This window comes from Bombus impatiens, unplaced genomic scaffold (genome assembly GCF_000188095.3).
Source record: "Bombus impatiens unplaced genomic scaffold, BIMP_2.2 scf_0621, whole genome shotgun sequence".
NCBI lineage: Eukaryota > Metazoa > Arthropoda > Insecta > Hymenoptera > Apidae > Bombus > Bombus impatiens.
The window spans coordinates 181,368-204,492 of record NT_177040.1 but is presented as its reverse complement, the minus strand read 5'-3'; the positions used below and the strand labels follow the sequence as shown (position 1 = coordinate 204,492).

Sequence of the window (23,125 nt, the reverse complement as noted above, 5' to 3'; positions counted from 1 at the left end):
TGAAACTTTGGTTTAATTGAAAAATGGCATAAAGTAGCAATTTTGTTACGATGCAGGTGATTTGATATGAGATGGTGTTAGATGTAAGTGTCCAAGTAATACTCTCGATATTCAAACAAAATGGTTTATTAAACAATTAACAGTCAACAATCAACAATCATGCTGCTCGAATGAGTTTGCTTCGTGGTTACGCGAAGTGAGCCTTCGCACTTCGCTGTTCGAAACGGAATGAATCTTTTGTTCAAAACCAAACGGATTCTTTTCTTTGTTGCCCATCGATATCTCCACTACTCACGCGTTTGTTAGACGTGCGCCATATTTTGATGGTATAGCGTTTTGTGTCGCGAAGCCGTCGGAAAGTTTCGTCGTCGAATGCCGCTACAGATAATTCGCGGTATTCCAATCTATCTTCGTTGTATAAGATTAAAGAACATGTAGATAAAATTATTTCCTCGTATGATTTAGTCAGGCAGAAAAAATCGTAGCATAGGAACAATCATGTCAAATATCGATTCTGTGTCTTACAACACATTCATAACGTATTCACATTTCACACACGAAACACGCCGCGTCTGCTCTTCTCTTCTACTACTTTCGCTGTAATCGACATTGTAGAAAAGGCAGGAAGCATCCTTTTCGGCAGGTTTTCCGCCGATATTCGGAGTTGGCAACAAGCCATTAGAACCTAAAATTCCACGTCATATTTTCTATTTGTCAAACGTTTGCATAATCGACACGAAACGATAGCATTGACATACTAACGAATAATTGGAGCGATTTGCTGTAAAGTTTCGACAATTTTTGTTCACTTTGTCGAACGCCCAAAATGCCAATTAAGTTGTCCACGTGGTTCGAGTTGCAAACTTTATAACGTGCAACGTGGAAAAACTCTAACTTCTAAAAAATAGCTGATGCGCTTCGTATCGTAAACTTGGTATAATTTCATATGACAAACAATTATTATGTGGCGGATCGGTATCAATAGAGGACGCCGACAGATCGAGCCGCGGGTACCAACCACCAACACTAGAGGGCTACAACGACAACGAGTCTATCTAACTCGCTAGCGGTCGAATATACGAGCGATTGATACAAATACCGCACCTAGCGAGACGCCCTCTACGTCTAAGGTAGGGACTACCGGGCACAGCCTTACTGACGAGTCCACCGGTAGTCCCGGGACGAAACGCACAACTCCACCTCTCTCTTCACACCCGTCACATTGGTAACCACCGACAACGAACACGCACCTTTGGAGAAGGAGTCAGAGAAAAAGGAGCCAACCACCGACGACGAACAACACGCCAAGCAGGCGACCGGGTACGAGACGACGACCAAGCCAGGAAGTGATGTAGCTGTTGCAATAGTTCATGGGCATCACCTCCAGCTGCACGTCAGAGAAAAAGACACAACCATCTCGTCCCCATGACGATCAGCTTTCCATCATCGACGACGGGCCATTCCCTCTATCTTGTATCGCGCTATATACCTTTGGGGTCACGCTATAGCGCTAGGGGGAGGCTGTGTGGCGGATCGGTATCAATAGAGGACGCCGACAGATCGAGCCGCGGGTACCAACCGCCAACACTAGAGGGCTACGATGACGACATCAATAGAGGACGCCGACAGATCGAGCCGCGGGTACCAACCACCAACACTAGAGGGCTACAACGACAACGAGTCTATCTAACTCGCTAGCGGTCGAATATACGAGCGATTGATACAAATACCGCACCTAGCGAGACGCCCTCTACGTCTAAGGTAGGGACTACCGGGCACAGCCTTACTGACGAGTCCACCGGTAGTCCCGGGACGAAACGCACAACTCCACCTCTCTCTTCACACCCGTCACATTGGTAACAACCGACAACGAACACGCACCTTTGGAGAAGGAGTCAGAGAAAAAGGAGCCAACCACCGACGACGAACAACACGCCAAGCAGGCGACCGGGTACGAGACGACGACCAAGCCAGGAAGTGATGTAGCTGTTGCAATAGTTCATGGGCATCACCTCCAGCTGCACGTCAGAGAAAAAGACACAACCATCTCGTCCCCATGACGATCAGCTTTCCATCATCGACGACGGGCCATTCCCTCTATCTTGTATCGCGCTATATAGCTTTGGGGTCACGCTATAGGGCTAGGGGGAGGCTGTGTGGCAGATCGGTATCAATAGAGGACGCCGACAGATCGAGCCGCGGGTACCAACCGCCAACACTAGAGGGCTACGACGACGAGTTTATCTGTCTAACTCGCTAGCGGTCGAATATACGAGCGATTGATACAAATACCGCACCTAGCGAGACGCCCTCTACGTCTAAGGCAGGGACAACCGGGCACAGCCTTACTGACGAGTCCACCGGTAGTCCCGGGACGAAACGCACCTCACTCTCTCTCTCTTTTCATCCGTCACAATTATTACACGCAAAATGAACAATCTAACGCTTTTTTCCTAGGAAGCTCCCTTCCATCTTGTCGAACAAACGGACACGTATAATACGTTTCAAAAAATAGCTTGCTTCACGAAATGTTGAGAGCTCTCGTTGCGCATTCTCGCCACGCGCAGACAAATATCCACGTGGCTCTGCGCTTGGGATGTACGTACAACAGTAAATAATACATCTAAAATAATAAAATCAATGAATTAGAAAAAAAGGGCTATAGGCAAATATCTTACAATATGCAGTGACATAATCTGCAATTTATTATAAAATAATTGATCCGAACAGAATTTATTATAAAAGAAGGTTGCTGAATATGATAGACATTGTCGAATACTAATCGAATAAAATCATTTAGTTAATTTTACAGCCATTTAGTTCATACTATTCGCTACATAATTAATATCTGTATCACGTACAGCGATGCGGGCGGTATTGAAGAAAAAAAGCCATTTTATGTTACAACTATAACGAGTAAATTTACTCGTTTAACTTGAAAAGAATTAAAAAGGCACCTGACTTTTAAGTAAGCATTAAATAAGAATTTTAAATATCGCAAACAGTGATGTAGGTATTATTCAAGAAAAAAGAACATTTTATTTTATAATTAGCACGAGTAAATGAACGAATATCGATAATATAATATAATGCTTAATATGAATTTTATTTGTCCAATTATTTAATACCTTGACTTATTCCACAGTAACGTCATCAACTGCCGTTAGGCTTTTTTCTCTTTTTGTCCAAACTAATTGATAGTCGAAAACTAGTATCAAAGAAGTGTGAATTTAGTCTTAGTTTGTAGAAATTATCAAAATAATAAAAATAGATATCGTATTAAATCGTTAAAGATGCCAATTTACGATAAAAATTAAGAAATCGTTTAATTTGATTTTGTTATAATGGAAAAACCGTCGTTTGCTATGTCAGAAAACCGTTACCGTTTGATTGACATCTCGACACCTTGTCAAGTTATATAAGGAACACACAAGTCGCGCACGAGCTCTTTGGTGCCTGAACTGCCGGAGAGTGAACATCGAAGAAGAATTGCAATATGAGGTAAATAAAAAAAAAATATCAAATAATAACATTGAAACTAGTAATTTATGACATCTAAGCCATTAATTTACAACACTTAAGTTATTCATTTATAACATTTAAGCTATTAGTTTATAACATTCAGACCATTAATTTATAACATTTAAACTATTACTTTATACATTTAAACCATTCATTTGTAACAGTCAAACTATTAATTTATAACATTTAAACTATTAATTTAATACATTTAAAACATTAATTTACGACAATGAAACAAATAAGTAACAACATTCAAAAGATATATTTATAACATGTAAACTATTAATTAACAACATTCAAAACATTTATTTATTACATTTAAAACATTAATTTATAACATTTAACCTATTAATTAATAACAATCAAACCATTAATTAACGACATTTTAAACATTACTTAAGGACAATTGAAGCATTAATTTGTAATATTTAAGCCATTACTTAATAGCAATTATATCATTAATTTGTAAAAATCAAACCATTAATTAACAACTTTTAAACCATTACTTAGTAGCAATTGAAGCATTAATTTATAATATTTAAACCACTAATTTATAACATTTGAACAACGATATCATGCTAAAAACTGTTTTAATATAGTCTAGTCTAGATCATCCAAAACAGTTTTGTTGATCTGGACTGGACTAATACCTCCATAGGGGGCACCGTAAGACGTCATGGGCCACCGTGGGATGCGTGCGCTTCGCCTTAATTATTCATGAGGTAAATACATATGTTAAGTGCATTGCGATCCCATTCTGTACAATGATACTTATCCGTCTTGAAACGAAAAATAAAAATCTCTTCTCTCTTCATTCCCTCGCTTACCACACAGAAAAAATTGTTCTCGCGATTTATCGGTTCGTGATCAAAAATTAATCAGTTGATTAATCTTTGGAAAACGATACCAAGCCAAGAACTACGCTACAATCCAGTTTGGATCACCAAGAGCTACTAAGAGAATTTTGGATGATCTAGACTGGACTGCACCGTGGGACACCATGGGACACTGTTCACCTACATTTTTCATTATCTCCAACTTTTGAAATAGCAATCGCGCATCGTGTTTTGTTCTGTAACAGATTTTTTGCAGCCTCCGTTTCTACCATTGGCCTTTCAACGGTTCCTGCCTAATGTTAGTCTCTCTGATGATATTCGCTGGGATAGTGCAGCTCGATAACGCCCTCTGTTTCTCTGCTTCAACAATTTATCAATTTTCATAACTTAATTATAAGCATATACTATTATTTAATAATTAATTATTAAATATATAATTCTAATATGTTCTTACACGCACAAGTTTGTTTTGCTTTCAAATGTAAGATCATGCTATAGTAATAAAAATTTCGGAATTTATACATCAATTAATAGCAAAGTAAATAATGATAATAAATTATATTCAGTTAAAGAAATTTCTCTTTCCATGATAGTTCCGCTATTAATTCTCAAAGACCATTCTAAATTGCTAACATTTTTGTCACGTTTTTCTATTTATTACAATGTTTGAATCGTTGAAATATACTTATTAACAATTGTATGAATAATTAAGTAATATACCGTAATAATATTCTTACTAATACAATATTTTGTTTAATCGTAGCAGCTACACTCATGTAATATAGCTTTTCATTAAGAACATAATCTTATTCGTAATTGTTACTGAACATTGTCTTAAATACGTTTTCTATTTCTCAATCTCATCAATTTGACTGTTTGAATACAATAAATTTGCGCGCGCTCGTGTATACGAAAATCGTGTATATATTCCTATTCGTGGAATATATTGCGAAGTCAAATTTAGCGTGCCTATTGGCGCAGAATATTGTCAAATGAAATTGAGTGTTCCTATTGGCGCATTATATTGTGACGTCATATCAAGCGCTCCTATTGGTTCAGAATATTGGAAAGTCGTAGTTTAAACCGGGCCGAGAGGTGACATACTCCTGAAAGTCGTGGAGCGAAAATTCGTCTCGTCGAACGTTATCCTGTTGTTAGTACCTTCATTTCGACCTTATCAACGATTCTACACTTCTATCTGGTTCATTCACATAGTACGTTTGTATTTAATCAGTTATTGATTATAATATTAGTAAAATTAAATAGTATCCCGAAATTTTTTTTTACCTTTATCGTTGACTGCGTATTTGACAAGTTATGGTTATTGATCGTTCATATTGAAGATCTTTGAGGTAGAATTTGGATTCTATTATTACTTTATTTCACTATAATTGCTTACACTGTTGTAAATTATTGGTTTATTATACATTTATTATTGACTGTAATTGTGATGGTTAAAATTATCGATAATTCACATTACACCGACCTTTACCATAATTTATTCTGTTATTGCAAATTATTGGTTTCCTTTTGTGTAGATTATTGGCTGGTCGCATGACTGAAATAGAAAAGGCGTTCACATCACAAACGCCACAAGCGATTAACGATCGATAATTCGAACTAAAACAAGATGGATGTCATAGATGATTATTAATAAATCTAGTCGTTGATTTCTCATGCAAATTTGGTAATGATTGAGGTATTATAACAAAACAAAGGTACGTGCTCGACTATTTTCTCTTTTTATTGGATCAATAGTAATCGATATTTGCTACATAATTGCTATACAGCTTACAATTGGTATATAGTAACATCATTTTATAAATAATTGCATAATTTGTTGAAAATATTAAGATGAAAGAAAAATAGGTTAAAGAAATCACATTTGAAATTGTTCACATATAAAAATATTTCGGGTATATAGATTATCGTTAATAATCGGATATACTATTAAGTAATTAATTAATGTTTTTATCTTAATATATAGCAAATTATGCAAATCATTTAATTGTTATTAGAAAATAATCTATTACGAAATTATTATATTTTTGTATATTGAAATGAGAAAATATTAATATAATATAATATAATGAGAAAAATTTTTATAGTAATTAGATTTTAACACAATTTTATTATTATTAATATTTCAAGTTTGAATAGAGTTTTATTTTTCATTACCTTAGACTTCTTTAACAATGAACGATATATTTTTAAGAACAAATTATAATATTTCATTTGTTTCGTTTCAGTTTTTCATAATTTCTACCTTTTCTTGTGCTTCGAGGAGGACGCAGTGATGCTTCAAACCTAAGCATGTAAGAATCTTTGCATATCACACTCCAATTAATTTTATTCCTTGAGTTTTGCTTTAATTATTCAAAATAAAAAAGGTCTAATTTTATGCTTTAATATCAGAGTTTCAGTTGTTATAGTAATTAGAGTACATTAACAATTTAAAATTTTTTGCTGTATCATTACTTAATTTCCAAAATAAATTATTCACGCATGTATTATTTATATATCTATACGAAGACATGCTTTGTTACAGGTTTATCACTCCTTCCTCTTCCTCCTGCTTCCTGAAAAGGACCTAGTGGTGCTTCACAAGCCAAGAATGTAAGTAATATGTAAATTATCTAATTCTATTGCTTATATTTCAATTTGCTACTCCTAATTTGAATATTGTCAGTAAAATTTTAATAGATATTAATAGACATTAATCTTCCACTGCTTTAAATTTTCCAATCAATTAATGTCATATTTAAGAGCAAATTATAATATTCCATGCATTGTTAACAGTTTTTTCTATGATGGGATTGCATGACTTGTCTTTGATGACGGTCTTCACGACGACTTTCCTGGGCTACCATAGCATCGATGACTATGTTCCTCGCATCTTATCGTGAATCATATGCACTTTTGTCACTCAATGATGTCGTAGGACGAAAGGTCCGAATGGATACGGGTGACTAGTTGTACTACGTAGAATTTTTTACGAGCACAGTGACCGCGGGTATTTATTATACCCGTGAGTACTAACATTTTCTTTTTTAGGATAGGTCTTCTTGCACATCGCGTTTTTGTTTATGTTAATTACATAATACTGAGAAATTTTATATTAACAATATTAATAATTCTACTAACTGATAAAAACGACATTATATTAACAATTAATTTGAATATTTGTGATTGAAAATATACATGTATCTTCACTATAATAATCACTTTTAAAATTGGAATGTATTAAAAATGTATATATACAGAGAGTTGCAATGATTTAATTAAATATTTCGCAGTGACGAAGTCGGACGCCCTCCGACTTTGTTGCATTAAAAATTGCAATTACATATTTAATAATAACGATAATAAATAATTTTTTATTTCATCTTCTATTCTCTCATTGCACTATTACGATGAAGTTAATTGTTTGCCATTCATTTTTGAATTTGAATATTAATTTGAAATATACATATAGTGATAGTAGAATTCAGTCCTGCCGTACAAATAAGCATAGAATCTTATGTGCAAGGAGAAACTTCGCGACAGATAAATTTTGGAATCAAAGCAACAAGTTTTGAACACTGCTTTTTGTATTTTCGAAAATGTGCTTTGACGAAGGGATTGCCTGAGGTTGTTTGCAATAATATCTAACTTTGAATCAATTATTAAATAAATTTCTTATTCATTGTCTATTTGTTTCTTTTGTAATGGAATTTCAATAGTTCATAGAGTCAATTATTTGAATGAATCATTATATTGCATTGATCTTATTTATGCTGTTTTCTATAAATAAGTTCAATATTAGCATTTCGGTAAATTATAAATTTAATAACCTAGATTATACAGTGATAGTAATAGAGATAAAGTTCGAAAATGCAAAGTGAAGAAAGACTAGTCCGTTAAATACAAATTAGATGCACTGATACGTTTTTTAGTTAGGATTTTAAGGTTTAACTCCTTCCCTATTTAATGCCAGGATCTCACTCACGTGCTCAAGATATTACTTGGGTGAGAGAAAGGCAATGAGTACGATGATCATTGATTTTATAATAATTTGCAAGCGACTGACGATGAATTAGCGTATCATGCACGACGTACTTTCCATAGCATATTTTCTGGTGTGTTTGTTAATTACAAGTAGGTAGGGCCGGGCAGGTTGGCACAGTCTCTGGTCGGGTAGACGCGCTTTCGTGTGACCAACTTGTTTCTGGAAATCTGATTTGAAAAATCACCGGTGAAATTAGCACGAGTAGAGAGTATGCTCTCGTCACTGGTTTTGACAATGGTTTTGGCCATCCTGTCAATCAGAATCCTCGAATGTATCTGAAATATTGAATTTTTTCAACATTAGACTCAATACAACTGACATTATTTACAATTTAACTAAATGTCCAAATAAGCCAAGGGTCCAGTTCAACAACAAAAATTTTGATCGAATGTTCAATAACAAAAATAAAAAAACAAAAATCAATAACATTATGATTAGTATTCAAAGTGCTAGTTGCATCCTGTGAATTACCAGTCAGACTGTAATGACATGACAGACCATTCTCGATCTCGTACCTCAATAAATCTCACTTTTTCTAGATCACATTACCACACTGGGTGTATGTGAAAACACTATGCTAGATGTTATGGCAATAGTGCTAATGATCCTCAGGGATCGGTGTACTGATATCGTCATTGTCACTGCCATTGTCATCACTGCAGACATCCAACCCAACAGAAATGCAACTCTCTGGCATTTTTCTCAATTTATCATGATTGTATTTATATGATTGTTTACTATCTAATGTTTTTAAAACATACCTATCTCCTTCCAAAATCTCTGCTATTACAAATGGACCATCAAATTTTGGATCTAATTTAGTTTGATTATTTCTTTTCTCATTTTTACGTAATACAAAATCATCAAGATTAAATCTAACTACCTTAGCTGTACTTTTGTCAAATCTATCTTTATCATATTTAGCACTAATTTCAATATTATTTATTGCCTGCTGTCGTACATCGGAGATATCTACTTCTCTTTCTTCAATATTATCGGGTAGCAACAAGCCATAAGGTTTTGCTGCTGTCCTACCGATTAATAATTCTCTAATGGACTCGATTTAGTCACACGATTGGTGGTGCAATTCAAAGCCAAGAGCATCAGTTAGGACAGAAATTATCTTTTCATGTTTATCTGTCTAAGTTATGTTTTTGTTACCTAAAATAGGTATTATACAGAGGTTCCATTACTTGTGAATATTTAGGTACGAATTTTCGGAAGTAAGAAGCTAGATCTATGAACTGCCTGAGGTGGATATGCCACCATGTTGATAGCGCTGCTGCTGGTGTAAGATGTCGCTGGGAGGTATGTTGATTTTCTTTCTTTTTGCATTCGGAAACTTGCACGAATTGAATTATTTCCTTCTTTTGTTTTTTCTGCATTTTGTAAAGCACGTTGCGGAAAGGAAAAATCGGACTACGCATGCTGGGATTTGAACCTGAGTCCTGGCCGTTCGTAACCAAAGACGCTAATCACTGCGCTATCATCGTGCGGTCCTAATTGTCACTGCAGGTAAGCTCAAAGCTTGTGTTTTACCCGAGTTGGGGCGAACTTCTCCATTATGAATTACATACCCAAAATAAAGTATCGATATTTTTAGAAAAGAACATTTAGAGAAATTGAAAGAAAATTCAGCTTTTATGAGGGTATTTAATACAATGTATAATCTTTTTAGAGCTTGGTCTACGGAGTCGGCAATAATTGAAACATCGTCCAAATAAACAACAACGTACGACTGAGTGAGGTCACCTAAGGCCTTGAGAATGACCCTTTGAAGAACGAATGGTGAATTTTTTAACCCAAACGGCATTCTTATATACTCTTATTATCCATCGAGGGTAACAAATGCTGTATACTCAGTACAATTAGGATGAATAGGGATTATGTGAAACCCGCTGGCTATGTCTAGGCTAATAAAGTATCTCGCTTTTTTGCAATTCTGCGATTTGATCCGCAATAAGAGGTAAAGCCCGTATTTACACGAGTACGGGTTTTCAGCGGTTTTATTACACATTAATTATTTTTATTTTACAGATAGCGAGACTATTTTGTGTAATATTTACGTCAAAACTTTGGCTTAAAATTTCACGACCAATCATGATATACAGGGTGGTTGGTAACTAGTGGTACAAGTGGAAAGGGGGCGATTCTAAGCGAAAAAAGAAGTCGAAAATATAGAATAAAAATAAAACCACCCTGTATTTTAAATAATTATCAACAAGGACATGGAAAGTTATCTCCAATGTAAAACCATTAATACATACAACTGACAAAATTTGTGATGTACATTTAATACAGGTATTTCCTATTACTACTATATCAGTCATTCTTTTACCAGAAAATTTCAAGGCTACGGATTCTTTAATTAGGGAACACTCGCCTCCAGAATCGAAGTAAAATGGAAACGACTTACCTATATGACTGACTGTGGCAGATTCCACCACGCAGGCGTCGACTCGATGTACGCTGCCGGAATTGTAGGTTCTTTTTCGCAACAACGGACAATCAGCCGCGGCATGGTCCTCCTCATGACACTTGAAATACGACGCCTTTGACGTGCTTGGTTGATTTTCTTCTCGAGTTTGTATATTCTTCAATTTCGCAAACCTTATTCTCTTACGGCACACTGCCATTTTATGTCCAAGGACACCACAGTAGAAGCACTTAATCCGGGAGCGAGATGACTTGCGTTGTTTAACTTCAGGGCTTGCTGATAAATTATTTGAGAAAGGCACCGACCACGCGTAAGAGAAATCTCTCATTAGACTTCGAAATTCATCCTCATTCGTGACATTCCCCGCAAGTGCAATGTCTTTAATACGCTCATCTTCTGAACTCAGTCGAGCAAGAACACAGGCGTTGATTATTTCAGCAGGAGTCAAATTTTCCCACCTCGTCTTCAAGAAGCAACGGAGACGGAGGCCGAACGCTCCCATGTGTTCGTCCTTCATTGGTTGTTCCTTCATTATCTTCATAAGCGCCCAGGCTGTGGACTCGTTTCCACCAAAACGTATAGTGAAAAGTTCTTTAAATTTTGGCCAGGTAATATCCAATTCATGGACCATTACTTTCTTAAGCCATAGCATTGCAGAACCCTCTAGAGCATTAATTAAAACAGAGTACAACGCGCCGTTTTCTAAAGGATTTTTCTCCATAATCCGATTGGCAGCTGCGCACCATACAGCTGGATCGGAGCCCGCGATTTCGGGATTAAAACGCGGCAGCCACACATTTTTAGCTTCTGCATTCGAGTTTTGCATGTACGACTGAATTAACTCTTGTATGATAATTAAAGAATCTTGCACTGTTAATTTCCCATGTATTGTCGAGTTAACATGGGGCTCAGGGGTGTTGGGCGAACTTTCACTTGGACTATCCATTTTTTAGTAGATGATAGTTGATGATGATCACTTAAGATGTCAAGAAACTTGGATCAACTATTACTGCTAACTACGAACTACCGGCTCTGACTGCTGTCTAACGACTGACTTTCCGTCATAAAGACGCTCCAGAGGAAACTATGATGGGGTGTGTCTAAGGATACGAGATCATCGGATTCGTCGAGGAAAGCCTTCGTTCGGAAAGTGAGGGAAATGGACGTTGCTGTTAATTGGTTACTTTCTACGGTAGTGGTTGAAGAAGGGTGAAGGTATCCGCGATTAAGAGAAAGCTAGTAGTATCTTCCCATACTAAATAATAGATTTAGGGGCTGTTAAGGTAAAGACTATTTGTTCGTTTGAAGAACCTTAGCTAGAGAAATCCTAAGATTTATAGCAGGTCCTTAAGCTAGCTAAAGCGAGAAACCGTTGGAGTGTTTATTGTCGCGCGCCGCCACAAATATTTCTTTTAAGGAGAGCTATGCAATTACTCCATACCTCTGTTAGGTAAAACCGATTGTCCCGTGACCGCGGCTACGTTTAGTGACCAGTCGTATCACTTTGAGCCTAAGTTCATTGTTATAAATCTCGGGCAAACATAATCAGAAACAGCTACTTCTAAGTTTTATTATTTACAGATATAATGCGAGTCAACAACCACCAAAACTCATTAATTTCCCTATTACTTGACATGACAGTTCAAATCTGCAGACTGAAGAAATAATACCTTTTAGATTTAAGGGGGAGGGGGGGGGCTAAGGTTAATTCGTACAAAAATAAGGCATGTTTTTGTGAATTATTTGTGACGACACAGTTAAAATCTCTTTATTAAAACCAATAGTACATTAAAGTATGACATTCGAAGAATATTGTATAAAATTTTCACGGAGAAATATTAAAAAATACTCCGTAAATTTTCTCAAAATCGGCTAATTTTCCCTTCAAAGTTTTCCAAAAAAGTTCCGAAAAATTTCGAAAAACCCTCCAGCGTTACCTGGGGAAAACTGTTACCTAACGAATGAACTTTGATCTTTTGATTTCAGATGATCCAGCACCAAGTTATCAGGGGCACCGCAATTCTACTTAGCCGCAAATTTTCGCAAAATCGGCTAATTTTCTCTTCAAAGTGTCCCAGAAAAGTGAAAAATTGAAATTTCGAAAAACCCTCCCAGCGTTACCTGGGGAAACTGTTACCTAACGAATGAACTTTGATTTTTTGAATCAAACATTATAAACTCTTATAATCCAAATTACAGTACCACGCAACAATAATTTACTTATAATTCTCAATGAGAATTGATTGTAAAAAGTCTACCAAAAAAAAAAGTTTTATTATTTAAGTATACAGGTAGACCAGATCTTCCCAAAAATTCTAAAAGAAAGGCGCCGATGTTTTTTCATCTCCAACATATAAATTTAACAGCGGCAATGATTGTTTTATTCGATTGTTAAAGGTATCATTAAGAAAAATCAGGTTGACGCGCAACCTTTTTACTGTTTCAACACTCTTTTGCGATAAATGTAAGACCAATTATATTCGACTATCCGTAAGTTTTTTTTTATATTTATTTAAATTTTACAAGTTGTCCAGTAGGACATTTGGTACAATATTATAGCTTAGTGGTACAATAATATAACATGTGGGTGGCTCCCCCCAGCGGGGTACCATCTTTGTGTTTGTTAGGTTATATCCTTTCTGATCCGTAAGTATGAATCATTTACTCCTCTACCTTGTCTATGTCACGTAAAATTTATGATAAAAAAGGAGTAACAACTTGACCGTGTTTTTATAATTTTGTAGGCTTTTATTCACGAAAATGATTAAGTATAACATTACAATGAAGTTCAACTCACGGCCAAACTGTACACAAGACTAGACTCAAGCCTAAAAAGACTTTTCTTGGCCGAATACTTGCAGTTGTAGTATGTTGCGTTTGTCGGTGTTGAGGAGCAAGGGGCGAATCCTAAAGCTCCTATGCTAAAGGTCAAGTCAAAACTTAATGGTTCGCTGTAAGATGGTATGGAATTTTTTTTTATTTTATTTATTAAAATTACAATCAATTCTCGCGTTGAGAATTTTCAGTAATTTTTCTGGCATGATTTTCAGTAATTTTTCTGGCATCAGTAATTTTTCTGGCATGGCGCAGTGACATGGCTGATTATTTATAATAAGTTAATACTTATTATAGATAAGTATAATTTATAAGTAAGTAGATGGTATGGAATGACGTGGATTTGGTTAGGTCGTTGTCACATCTACATGTGCTATTAGAATTTCCCTTTCTACTGTACTACAGGTAACATGTGAGTTAGCACTGCGTTTATGGCAAGCCATTTGGAGCACTGAGTTATGAGCAATTATTGCAAACATAATTACATCAACCTATGCTAATATACTAACAGCAACCTTCTACATGTATAGCAGAAATTTTGTACACAATACTAAAAAAGAAGGATCAAAGATTGCTATCCCATTTATTTACTTTTATTAAATGAAAGGTGATGGAAAGTTGTTAGAAAAGGCATAAAGGGATAGACTGACTCGAAATAAGGTTTAAAGTGAACTTTACAAATAATTTATTTTACACAACTTACATAAATATAGCACAATGATTGATCGAGGTAACGTGATGGTATTCGACACGAATACACTTCGCGTTGATTCCTTTTTATCGAAGATGGCGAAACAGGAAATCACCGCGACCAGGTGACGATTATTTTCAATTTTGAAATCGAAAAACCAGTCACGTGATTCGTTTCAGTGAATGTCGTTAGTTGTCGATCGTTCGAACGACCGATCGATCTCTCGAAAGTTCTTCGTCTTCTAACAATATGCGCACACCGTGGGATTAAGGGAGAAGAAGGAGTAAAATAAAGAGAATGGCGGAAGGGACAAGACGAAACCTATACGGGGCAACAAATACAGTGAGGTGACTTGGGAAGATCTCAGCAGCAGTCCTGTGGTATCGATGGTTGTCGTGTTAAAACGAACCGCGACGAGTCGTCGTAAACAAAATAAAAAATAAAAAAAAGAAAGAAAAGAAAACACACTAGCAATGCCATGTTTCTGATGGAGGCACTCGTCCTTGCTCAGTAATCCGTTGCATCGGGACCTAAAAATTCAGACAGACTAGATTATTAACGTCCTATAATTATCCTATGCTTTGGTTAAAAAAGAAAAGAAAAAAAATAATAAAAGAACTTGGAACTCTGCCGCGCTACGATTTTTATAGAGAATAATTATTTTTTTCCAATAATTGTTCTAATTATTTTTTATGTAGAAAGGATTCAGCGTCGTTGAATTCCATGAAATAATTGATTCTTATTATAGTTTATAATTCGTTCAAAATTTGTTGGCTACTCAAGATACGATTGAAAAACAGTCGTCTACTTTTGGTTTACTAGAAACTATTAACCATAAAGTGGGGAAAATTGGGAAAATGTTGAGTAACCAGTTACGATTTAACAGACTGTAATAGTTACAATTTCAGCAATATAGTAAAATGACAATAGCAATAGTTGTGATTACGGTAAAATGCTAATCAAAAGCAACGAATGACACTAATTATTATTTGTTCAAAGCATGGATTATTTCAGTAAGTAGCTCTATTAACGATCGATCGATTATTATCGATCATCGAGGCGTTAATTTACTTACGACTCTTTCTGCCTCTGGATTTGATAAATCCAAACAATCGTATCGATCCGATAAATCGCGATATAATCGTCGCGCTTCGAACTCGTGGCACAATATACAACAGAACAAATGCATCGTGCATGCATGGCGTGCGTATTCAGGGGCTGTCCTGAATTAGAGTGTTCTACAGCAGCGTTTTTTGTGAAACAGCGTTTTTTGTGATTTTTTTAGAAGGGAATGGAAGAAATGAAATTATTGAATTTTGAGGTATGTTTTTTATATATATTTAACGAATACAAAATAATTTTTTTTTAAGTAAAAAAAATAAATTGTAACAGATTTCTAAGCCTGTTTCAGGGGCTGCAGTTTTCAATCGCCGTGAAAGATCTGCCTCGTAATTCTTGATTGAAACAAAAAACCAAAAAAGGATTAAATTATTATATATTTTTCTTCTGGGTGAACTAAACGACGACAGAAAAAAATGTGAAATTAAAAATTTTGGTGGATTTAAAAAAAAATGTGTTTTTAAAAAAGAGATATAAACTTTAAGGTGCTATAACAATTATTTAAATAAGCTTTTTTCTGCCTTCATTTAGTTCACCTAGAAGAAAAATGTATAATAATTTAATCCTTTTTTGGTTTTTCGTTTCAGTCAAGAATTACGAAGTGGATTTTTCACGCCGATTGAAAAATGCAGCCCCTGAAATAGGCTTAGAAATCTGTTACAATTTATTTTTTTACTTAAAAAAAAATTATTTTGTATTCGTTAAATATATATAAAAAACATACCTCAAAATTCAATAATTTCATTTCTTCCATTCCCTTCTAAAAAAATCACAAAAAACGCTGTTTTAGAACATTCTACTTCAGGACACCCCGTTCAGGATTATTAAAACAGGAAAACGATTCGCGTTATTCACAGGATACGGTCGATTACACAATCAAGCATGCATGAAATATTTTTATTCGCAACATAATGCAGTTGTGGGTCGAATCAAGAGGCAATCCTGCGTGAAATCACACTCTGCAAAGATTACGAACGTAATAAATCACATCGTCTTCCTTTTGGCAATCGTTCTTTTGCACTCTGAAATGAAACACTGACAATGAATTTTGTTTGTTTATCTTAACGTTTTCGCTATGCAAAAATACCGCGAGAACATCTTTGTAGATAATGATTTATCGCTGGTCTCGTTCTTTATAGATCATCGATACCCACCGATGGTAAAAAAGAACGAAGAAGACGGAGCAGTGCGAAGGTGCTGCCAACTGGCTTGCAAAAGGATAACAGAAATACGATAAAAACAAGACATACGAAGCGTTAATATTGATCCAGGAGAGAAGACAAACTAGAATCGCATCGTTTGGACCAGAGGCGGCTGGTTAGTGACAAATCTCAGCAAAGAGCAAACAAAGAGAAAAATAAATAAAAAGAAAACTCCGAATCACGGCTGACAGGATCGATTCGTTCGCGAAGTGAAGAAAATTGACAAGGAAATAAACAAATAAAAAAATTAATAAATAAAAACAATTACACCCGTGTAGAAGATCGGTGCCCGTTCGACAACAAACGAAACACACGAGTAGAATAGAAAAAGAAGAAGAAACAAAGACAAAAAAAAAGTAGAAAAAAACACTAGAACGATAGAAGAGAATATAAACAAAAAAAAAAAATAATAAAATAAAATAAACAAAATATACAAAAAAAATCAGGAAGAAAATGCGAATAGATAAATATATGCAAACGATATGTACCGATAGAAAAAAAAACCACGTAGCCTGTAGCCCCCCGGGCATAGTCAGCCCAGTCTTGCGAATCTAGAGAAAAGTTGCGCGAGGCTCGTCCGTGGACCGGTTGCTCGCGGCCAAACGCGGCCTCATTCTGCCCCGGGCCATCAGCAATGGTCACTTTTTAGGTTAGCTTGGAAGGGCGAGGAATTTGGACAGGATGACACCATCGAGTTGGTCTGTTTGTTCGTTCGCAACGTCTGTGGCACGCTTTTCGTACTTTTAATCCGTGGACAAAGCACGTTCACCTTGTACGACCATAATGGCCTTCTACTTTCCAGGACCTTGAAAGCCAACGATGGCACCACGTCGTGATCCACCGATGGTGCCGGAGGTTTGGGAGTTTTCCAAGCTTGATAGTACGGGTCTTCCTTGCAGGAAATTCGATCTTGTCGACCTTGACGAAACACGTCGCCATTTTGGTCCGGTAACCTGGAATTGTCCGCGTCGTGAAGTCTCTTCCACGATTGTTCGCAAATTGGCGAATATTCTGGAGATGTCACGCCGCTAGAGTAATTGGAACAATAATTCTCGTCGTAATTGAAGGCGTTGCTCTTCAGAGGTAGGTTAAGGTATTCTTCAGTCGAAGAAGATTCATTGGTTTTCTCTGTATCTTCTAGGAGGATCGAGTCGTCGTTTAGAAGCCTGAACAATCTCGAGTGAGTCTGAGTCCTCTGATACTTTCTCATGTTTTTCAACGAGGTGCATTCCGAATCTGTATCCACTTCGGAGATCATGCGACTCATGTCCGAAGTGACGCCACTGTCTTCGTCGTCTGTCTCTTCTCGGGAATTCTGCACGCTCAACAGGTGCTTCGACTCTTTGTTTCTTTTCTCTTCAATACCTACCTCGTCTTTGCCTTTTTTTAACAGGTCACTGTTTCCTTCAGACTTATCCACTCGTTTCATCTTCGAATCTGTACTTTGTAACTTGTCAGAAGACTCCTTGTTGTGTTGCGAAGAATCCTCTGCCAAGTTAAACTCAGAGACGATCACTTCAGGTTTCAGGATGTTTCTGTTGAAGTCACGCGTCTCTGAACCAATGTCCTTCGCTGTCGCAACGTGAGTGCAATTATTTTCTTTATTCTCTCTGGTCACAGAATCATCGTTACTCTTCATATTAGCGCGTTCTTCTTGACCCTTGTTCGTCCTATCCTCTTCCTTTTTCACGCTCGTCTTTCTCCTAATCGTGAACTCTGTCTCCACAGTCTCTTCGCAATTGATTTTACCAAACCTAGTAGGAATCTTCCTCAAAGTAAAATTCACATGGGGTACTACAGGATCTTCGTCCTCTTTCACCTTACTTTCCGTCGTTTCCTCCTTGGTCCTTTCATTAGAATGATCCCTGTCCTTTTGTTTGCTGTCGAAGCTCTTCTTTTTAACTACAAAATCCACAGTAGTGTCATTCTTCACTACAAAATCCGCGGAAACCTCATTAGCCTTCTCCATCTGACTTCTACTGTCTTGGACCTTCGACTTTCTGCTTTCTTCCTTGCTATAACCTCTCTCAGGCTTGATGGTGCTGTCTCCAACGATCACTGTGGTCACATCTTCGTTATTTTCAGATACAGAAAATTTAAATCTCAATGGCAGACTCACGCTGACTGTTGGCGCGTCAGTATCATCAGGAGGGTCGTCAATGGCTTCGAGAGGCGTCTCGTTCCAGTCTTTCACACTTCTAGGCCCTCGAGCTCTAGGACTCTCGGAATCTGGACGCTCGACGTCCTCGTAAATCACGCTCAGTTGATGAGGAAACGTGCTGGTCTGCGTTTTCTCCACGTTGTCCTCCACTTGTTGCTCAACATCTGCTCCAGAATCGACATTGTTCTTACAGGATGATTCAGAATTTTCGTCCTCGTTGCAAGATTCTTTGCTCGAGCTATTTTTAGTCGGATTCCTCTCATCGTCATTTTCTAACCTGCCATGAGCATTCAGTCCCGTAGAGTACGCTAAATAAGAATCAGAGTCGTCGCTATCGGAAGAAGAATCATCAGAATCACTGCTACCTTTAGACGATTCGATGATGGACTCGTTGTCAGATTGCGATTCCGTGTCGGTGGAGTCGCTGGAGTCACTCGTGTCGATGTAGGTATAGTTTGGAACGTTGACATTGAGACTTCCATTGGGGCAAGATTTCGTCTCTGGTCTGTTAGAATTCTTGTTATCCTCGTCTACTTCTGACACGATTATCTCACCAGGAATCTCCTCTTCATCGGTGATATTCATCGCAGTAGTACAGTCACTGTCTTTGCTATTGTTGCTGGCAGTTCGTGACACGCTGTTCACCTTCTCCCATTGCAGAACACCATTTGTACTATCATCGTTCTCCCTGGCAATTTTACTTTCCAGTGCTTTATTTCCTCCATTATTTTCCTGAATATTCTCTGCAATATCTGCAATATCTGTAATATTCGTTGAGTGAATTTTTGCTACTATCACATCGCCACAGACTTGTTCACAATTGTTATTGCAATTGTTATTATTCTGTGGAGCAACTGGGACGATGTAAGGTGGGTAAACACCAGAATATGCGTTTTTATTATTCATCGGATCATACTGTGGATAAGGTGAATAAAGTGGGTAATTTTGATTGTAAATAGGAAAGTATACGTAGGCAGTGTTATCAGGATGATAAGGGTAAGATTCGTTCGCGACACCAGGATATGGAAGAGGGTAGTAACCCCACCAACCACTGTCGGGGGTCCAAAATGGAGGAGGACAGGGAGAGAGGAAGACACCCTGCTGATTGCCCGGCACGTTATTCTCTGTTTGGCAGTGGTAATCTGCTTGACGATTTTCTTGCGTGGCTACAACAAACAGCACAATGCATTCAGACAAGAAGTTCAACTGTTCCTATTGGGGTGTGATGTGGTCTTGCGTTTCTCCCTTTTCTATTTTTGCTTCTCTGCTTTTATCCCCTTCTTTTCACCCGCACACTTCCCTTTCTCTTATATTACACGCGATATTCTTTCTTTTTCATATTAGGCGATGGAAGAACGAGCGATAGACATTCATTTCATGTTCTGTTTAAGCTTGAGACTCATTTCAAATTCACAATCTCGTTATTATAGATATGAAATATTGTTAATTCTGATAAGAAATGACTTGGTGGCTGAAAAAACCTTACCCAACTAAAGGCTACAGGAAAATTCCAAAAGATAAAAGATTAGATAAGAAATACAGTTCTTTGAATGCACAAAATGTTTGGTGAACTAATTATCAAAGAAGCAGTGTCTTGCGCGCAGTATGTACACAACTTGTACTATTATTTACCAAAAAGAATATACATAGAATATAAGAAGAATATCTTTTACTAGCAGAACAATTGTTTTTAAAGAACATCTGTGTGTATTTAAATTTCACTAACGTCAGTATTCATGGGATATTCAGGAATTTTTATTTCTTCTAGGCAAAAATGTTCCACTCTATTATGTTGAAATATTGACTTGGCAACTAAGTGGTTGCGGACTTTGCCGATAGCGTCTAATGACAAAATCCGCAATCACTTAGTTGCCAAGCCAATATTACAGAAAACGAAATAAATGTCTACCATGAACGATCCTCCGTTGGCTGTGAAAAATCGACGGACAAGCGAGATGCCACGAGGATAAGCAACGAGTGTAATCGCGGACGGCTACGAAAGAATGAGAGAGAGAGAGAAAGAGAGAGAGAGAGAAAAAAAACGAGACGTGTGATCCTGTGTTCAAAGGAAACGATCGAAAATTGTGAACGCAAAACCAGCTCGTCGATGATCTTCGACGGGACACAAGCGATCATTACGTTCGAGTAGGAAGAACATGCTCGTACGATATTCTGGACAGATGGATCGTAAGTGTCCAAAATAATCGTAGTACGGTTTTACATGCAAATCGATCACTTGCAATCGTATTAAAATCCCAGCGATGATTAAACACGTGTGAAATCAATTAATAAGAACATGCAACATTCCCGGTTAAATTACCCAAAATCCATATATCGTAGCTTGCCATACTTTCTCGTGTATTCATTTCTAAACGAGGAACGGCTATGTCAACGTTGACGAATCGACACGTTTGTTACGACGATGATCGAACGATTTTACAAGCAACATAGTTTACCACGATACTACTCGATCGATGGAAATAGACGAATAATTCACCTACCATGCACTTGTATATGTACGACATATCGAGTGACTGGTGTTTTAAAAGACCATCTCAACAGCAATCATAAGTTTTTATTCGGCGAAAGAAAAGTTCGTTATATTGATCGTTGCTCGATGATCGGTGTGTCAATCGTTAAAATACACAGGAACGTCCAGAATGGGCATTGCGTGACAATTTTTCTAATGTAACTTCTGTTGCAACGAGTTTGTCGGGAGAGAAAAGAAATTATTTGAACGAAATTTGAATGGAACGGGGTGAGGGCTTAATCGAGCTGAACGATACCAAGGAATTTTCGTTATTCCTGTGAACACAGGATTCGGGAATGTTCCAGCGACGGCACGCAATCGTTACTTCAAGTTTTAATCATCCATTAGAATAGTAAAGACGCTTGTCATTGAACATTAATGTACAAGGGTCAATAGAAGCTTGTTGCGATTATTAATTCATCATGGACGAGTAGCGTGTTCCTGCATGAATTATGAACATGTTGTACGCGTTTCCTTTCTTCTTCTTTTCATTCAGAAGGATGACAGATTTTTTACGCTTGTTGGTCTCGACGATAAATGTTCGCCGATCGACACTCACCGACGCTCTCCGGCGCTGTCATCGCTTGTAATATCCTGAACGATCTGGAGGGAATCGCGCTGCCCATGTATTTCTTTGGCTCTGGAACCTGTTGCTCGCTTGGTGGTAAGTTCGCTTGCGTTTCTTCTGCAAATATTATATTTATCATATACATCTTTTAGGATTAATGAGAAGCTAATCTTGCTTCAATGTAATGGAGAGCTAATCAGAGAAAAATGACTAACAAGTTTACTTACCAAACGTCTTTGAATTCCTGTTCTGCTTCTTGTTTATGGCGGATGGTGGCCGTGACGCTGCAACGTACGATTTTATTTTATAATTTTATAAGTAGATTCTTTTATAAGTAGAATTTTGTTGTACTATCAGTACATTCGTTACGTGCACACGATATGTATTTTACAAATACTAATAATACAGAGTTGTACCTTTATGGTCGATGGATTCCATGGAAAAGTGGTAGAAGTATACGTTTTTTAAAAACAAGATGAACACATATGAAACGATATATATATAAAATTGATATTTATCTATAGAATTTTGTTAGAAATTTCCAAGCTTCCATAACGTTATAGTAATAAATTTAATGTTTAGAAAGATACAGAATTTTCTACTGACATTTCATTTTATCTACAATTTTCAAAGTCATGTTTTAACTATTTGTACCACTTTCTCTCTGAGCCTGTCAATCGATTGAAACGTAAAAAACTTACTCGTGTTCACAGCAGGAGCATCACCGGACTCCGTCATAGTTTGTAGGAAGCGGAAAGCTCGAGAGGGTATAGCACCACCACGATATCTCGGATCTTCCTCGTGATGAAGAGAAGATTCATTGTCGACTATAGAAAGAAGAACACGTAGTAATAACAGAATAATCAAACGATAAAAAACCACATCATTCTGGTAAAATACGATCTTTACTTTGTTCCTTGAATTTATTCATCAGAATCCTATCGTCCTCTGACAATTGAAGTTTACGCATCTGTTCAGTGTCCACGTCGTTCGTTGAATCCGTGTCTGTGATCTTCTGAAGAACTCTGAACGATCGAGATTGAACTGGACCAGAATCCGATTGCTGAACTTGCACAGGTATAATACGTTGCGCCATCCTAATAGCAATAACACATCAATTAATTCAAATTTATATTTTGACTAAGATATAAATTTATATTAGCTTCTTACTAGATT

At 36.9% G+C, this 23,125-nt stretch overlaps 1 protein-coding gene and 2 long non-coding RNA genes across 5 annotated transcripts in view; 2 read left to right on the top strand and 1 right to left on the bottom strand.

The window, feature by feature from the left end:
• Positions 1 to 5,334: 5,334 nt before the first annotated feature.
• Positions 5,335 to 7,280, top strand: LOC117152038. Its single transcript, XR_004462258.1, has 5 exons — positions 5,335 to 5,576; positions 5,897 to 6,076; positions 6,608 to 6,673; positions 6,907 to 6,974; positions 7,158 to 7,280. It is a non-coding gene; the product is annotated as an uncharacterized LOC117152038 (long non-coding RNA).
• A 7,059-nt stretch (positions 7,281 to 14,339) lies between these two features.
• LOC100745945 overlaps positions 14,340 to 23,125 on the bottom strand; it is a 28,605-nt gene continuing 19,819 nt past the window's right edge. For all 3 annotated transcript variants that reach the window (XM_033322354.1, XM_024369620.2, XM_024369622.2), the window contains 6 exons: positions 22,859 to 23,046; positions 22,651 to 22,776; positions 22,177 to 22,233; positions 21,941 to 22,066; positions 17,460 to 20,017; positions 14,340 to 14,899 (listed from right to left, as the gene is read on the bottom strand). In XM_033322354.1, the coding sequence (XP_033178245.1) occupies positions 14,837 to 14,899; positions 17,460 to 20,017; positions 21,941 to 22,066; positions 22,177 to 22,233; positions 22,651 to 22,776; positions 22,859 to 23,046 (3,118 nt within the window). In that variant the 3' untranslated portion in view covers positions 14,340 to 14,836. The remainder of the gene's footprint in view (positions 14,900 to 17,459; positions 20,018 to 21,940; positions 22,067 to 22,176; positions 22,234 to 22,650; positions 22,777 to 22,858; positions 23,047 to 23,125) is intronic.
• LOC117152036 lies at positions 20,017 to 22,862 on the top strand. The gene is made up of 3 exons (XR_004462255.1): positions 20,017 to 20,454; positions 20,620 to 21,038; positions 21,878 to 22,862. It is a non-coding gene; the product is annotated as an uncharacterized LOC117152036 (long non-coding RNA).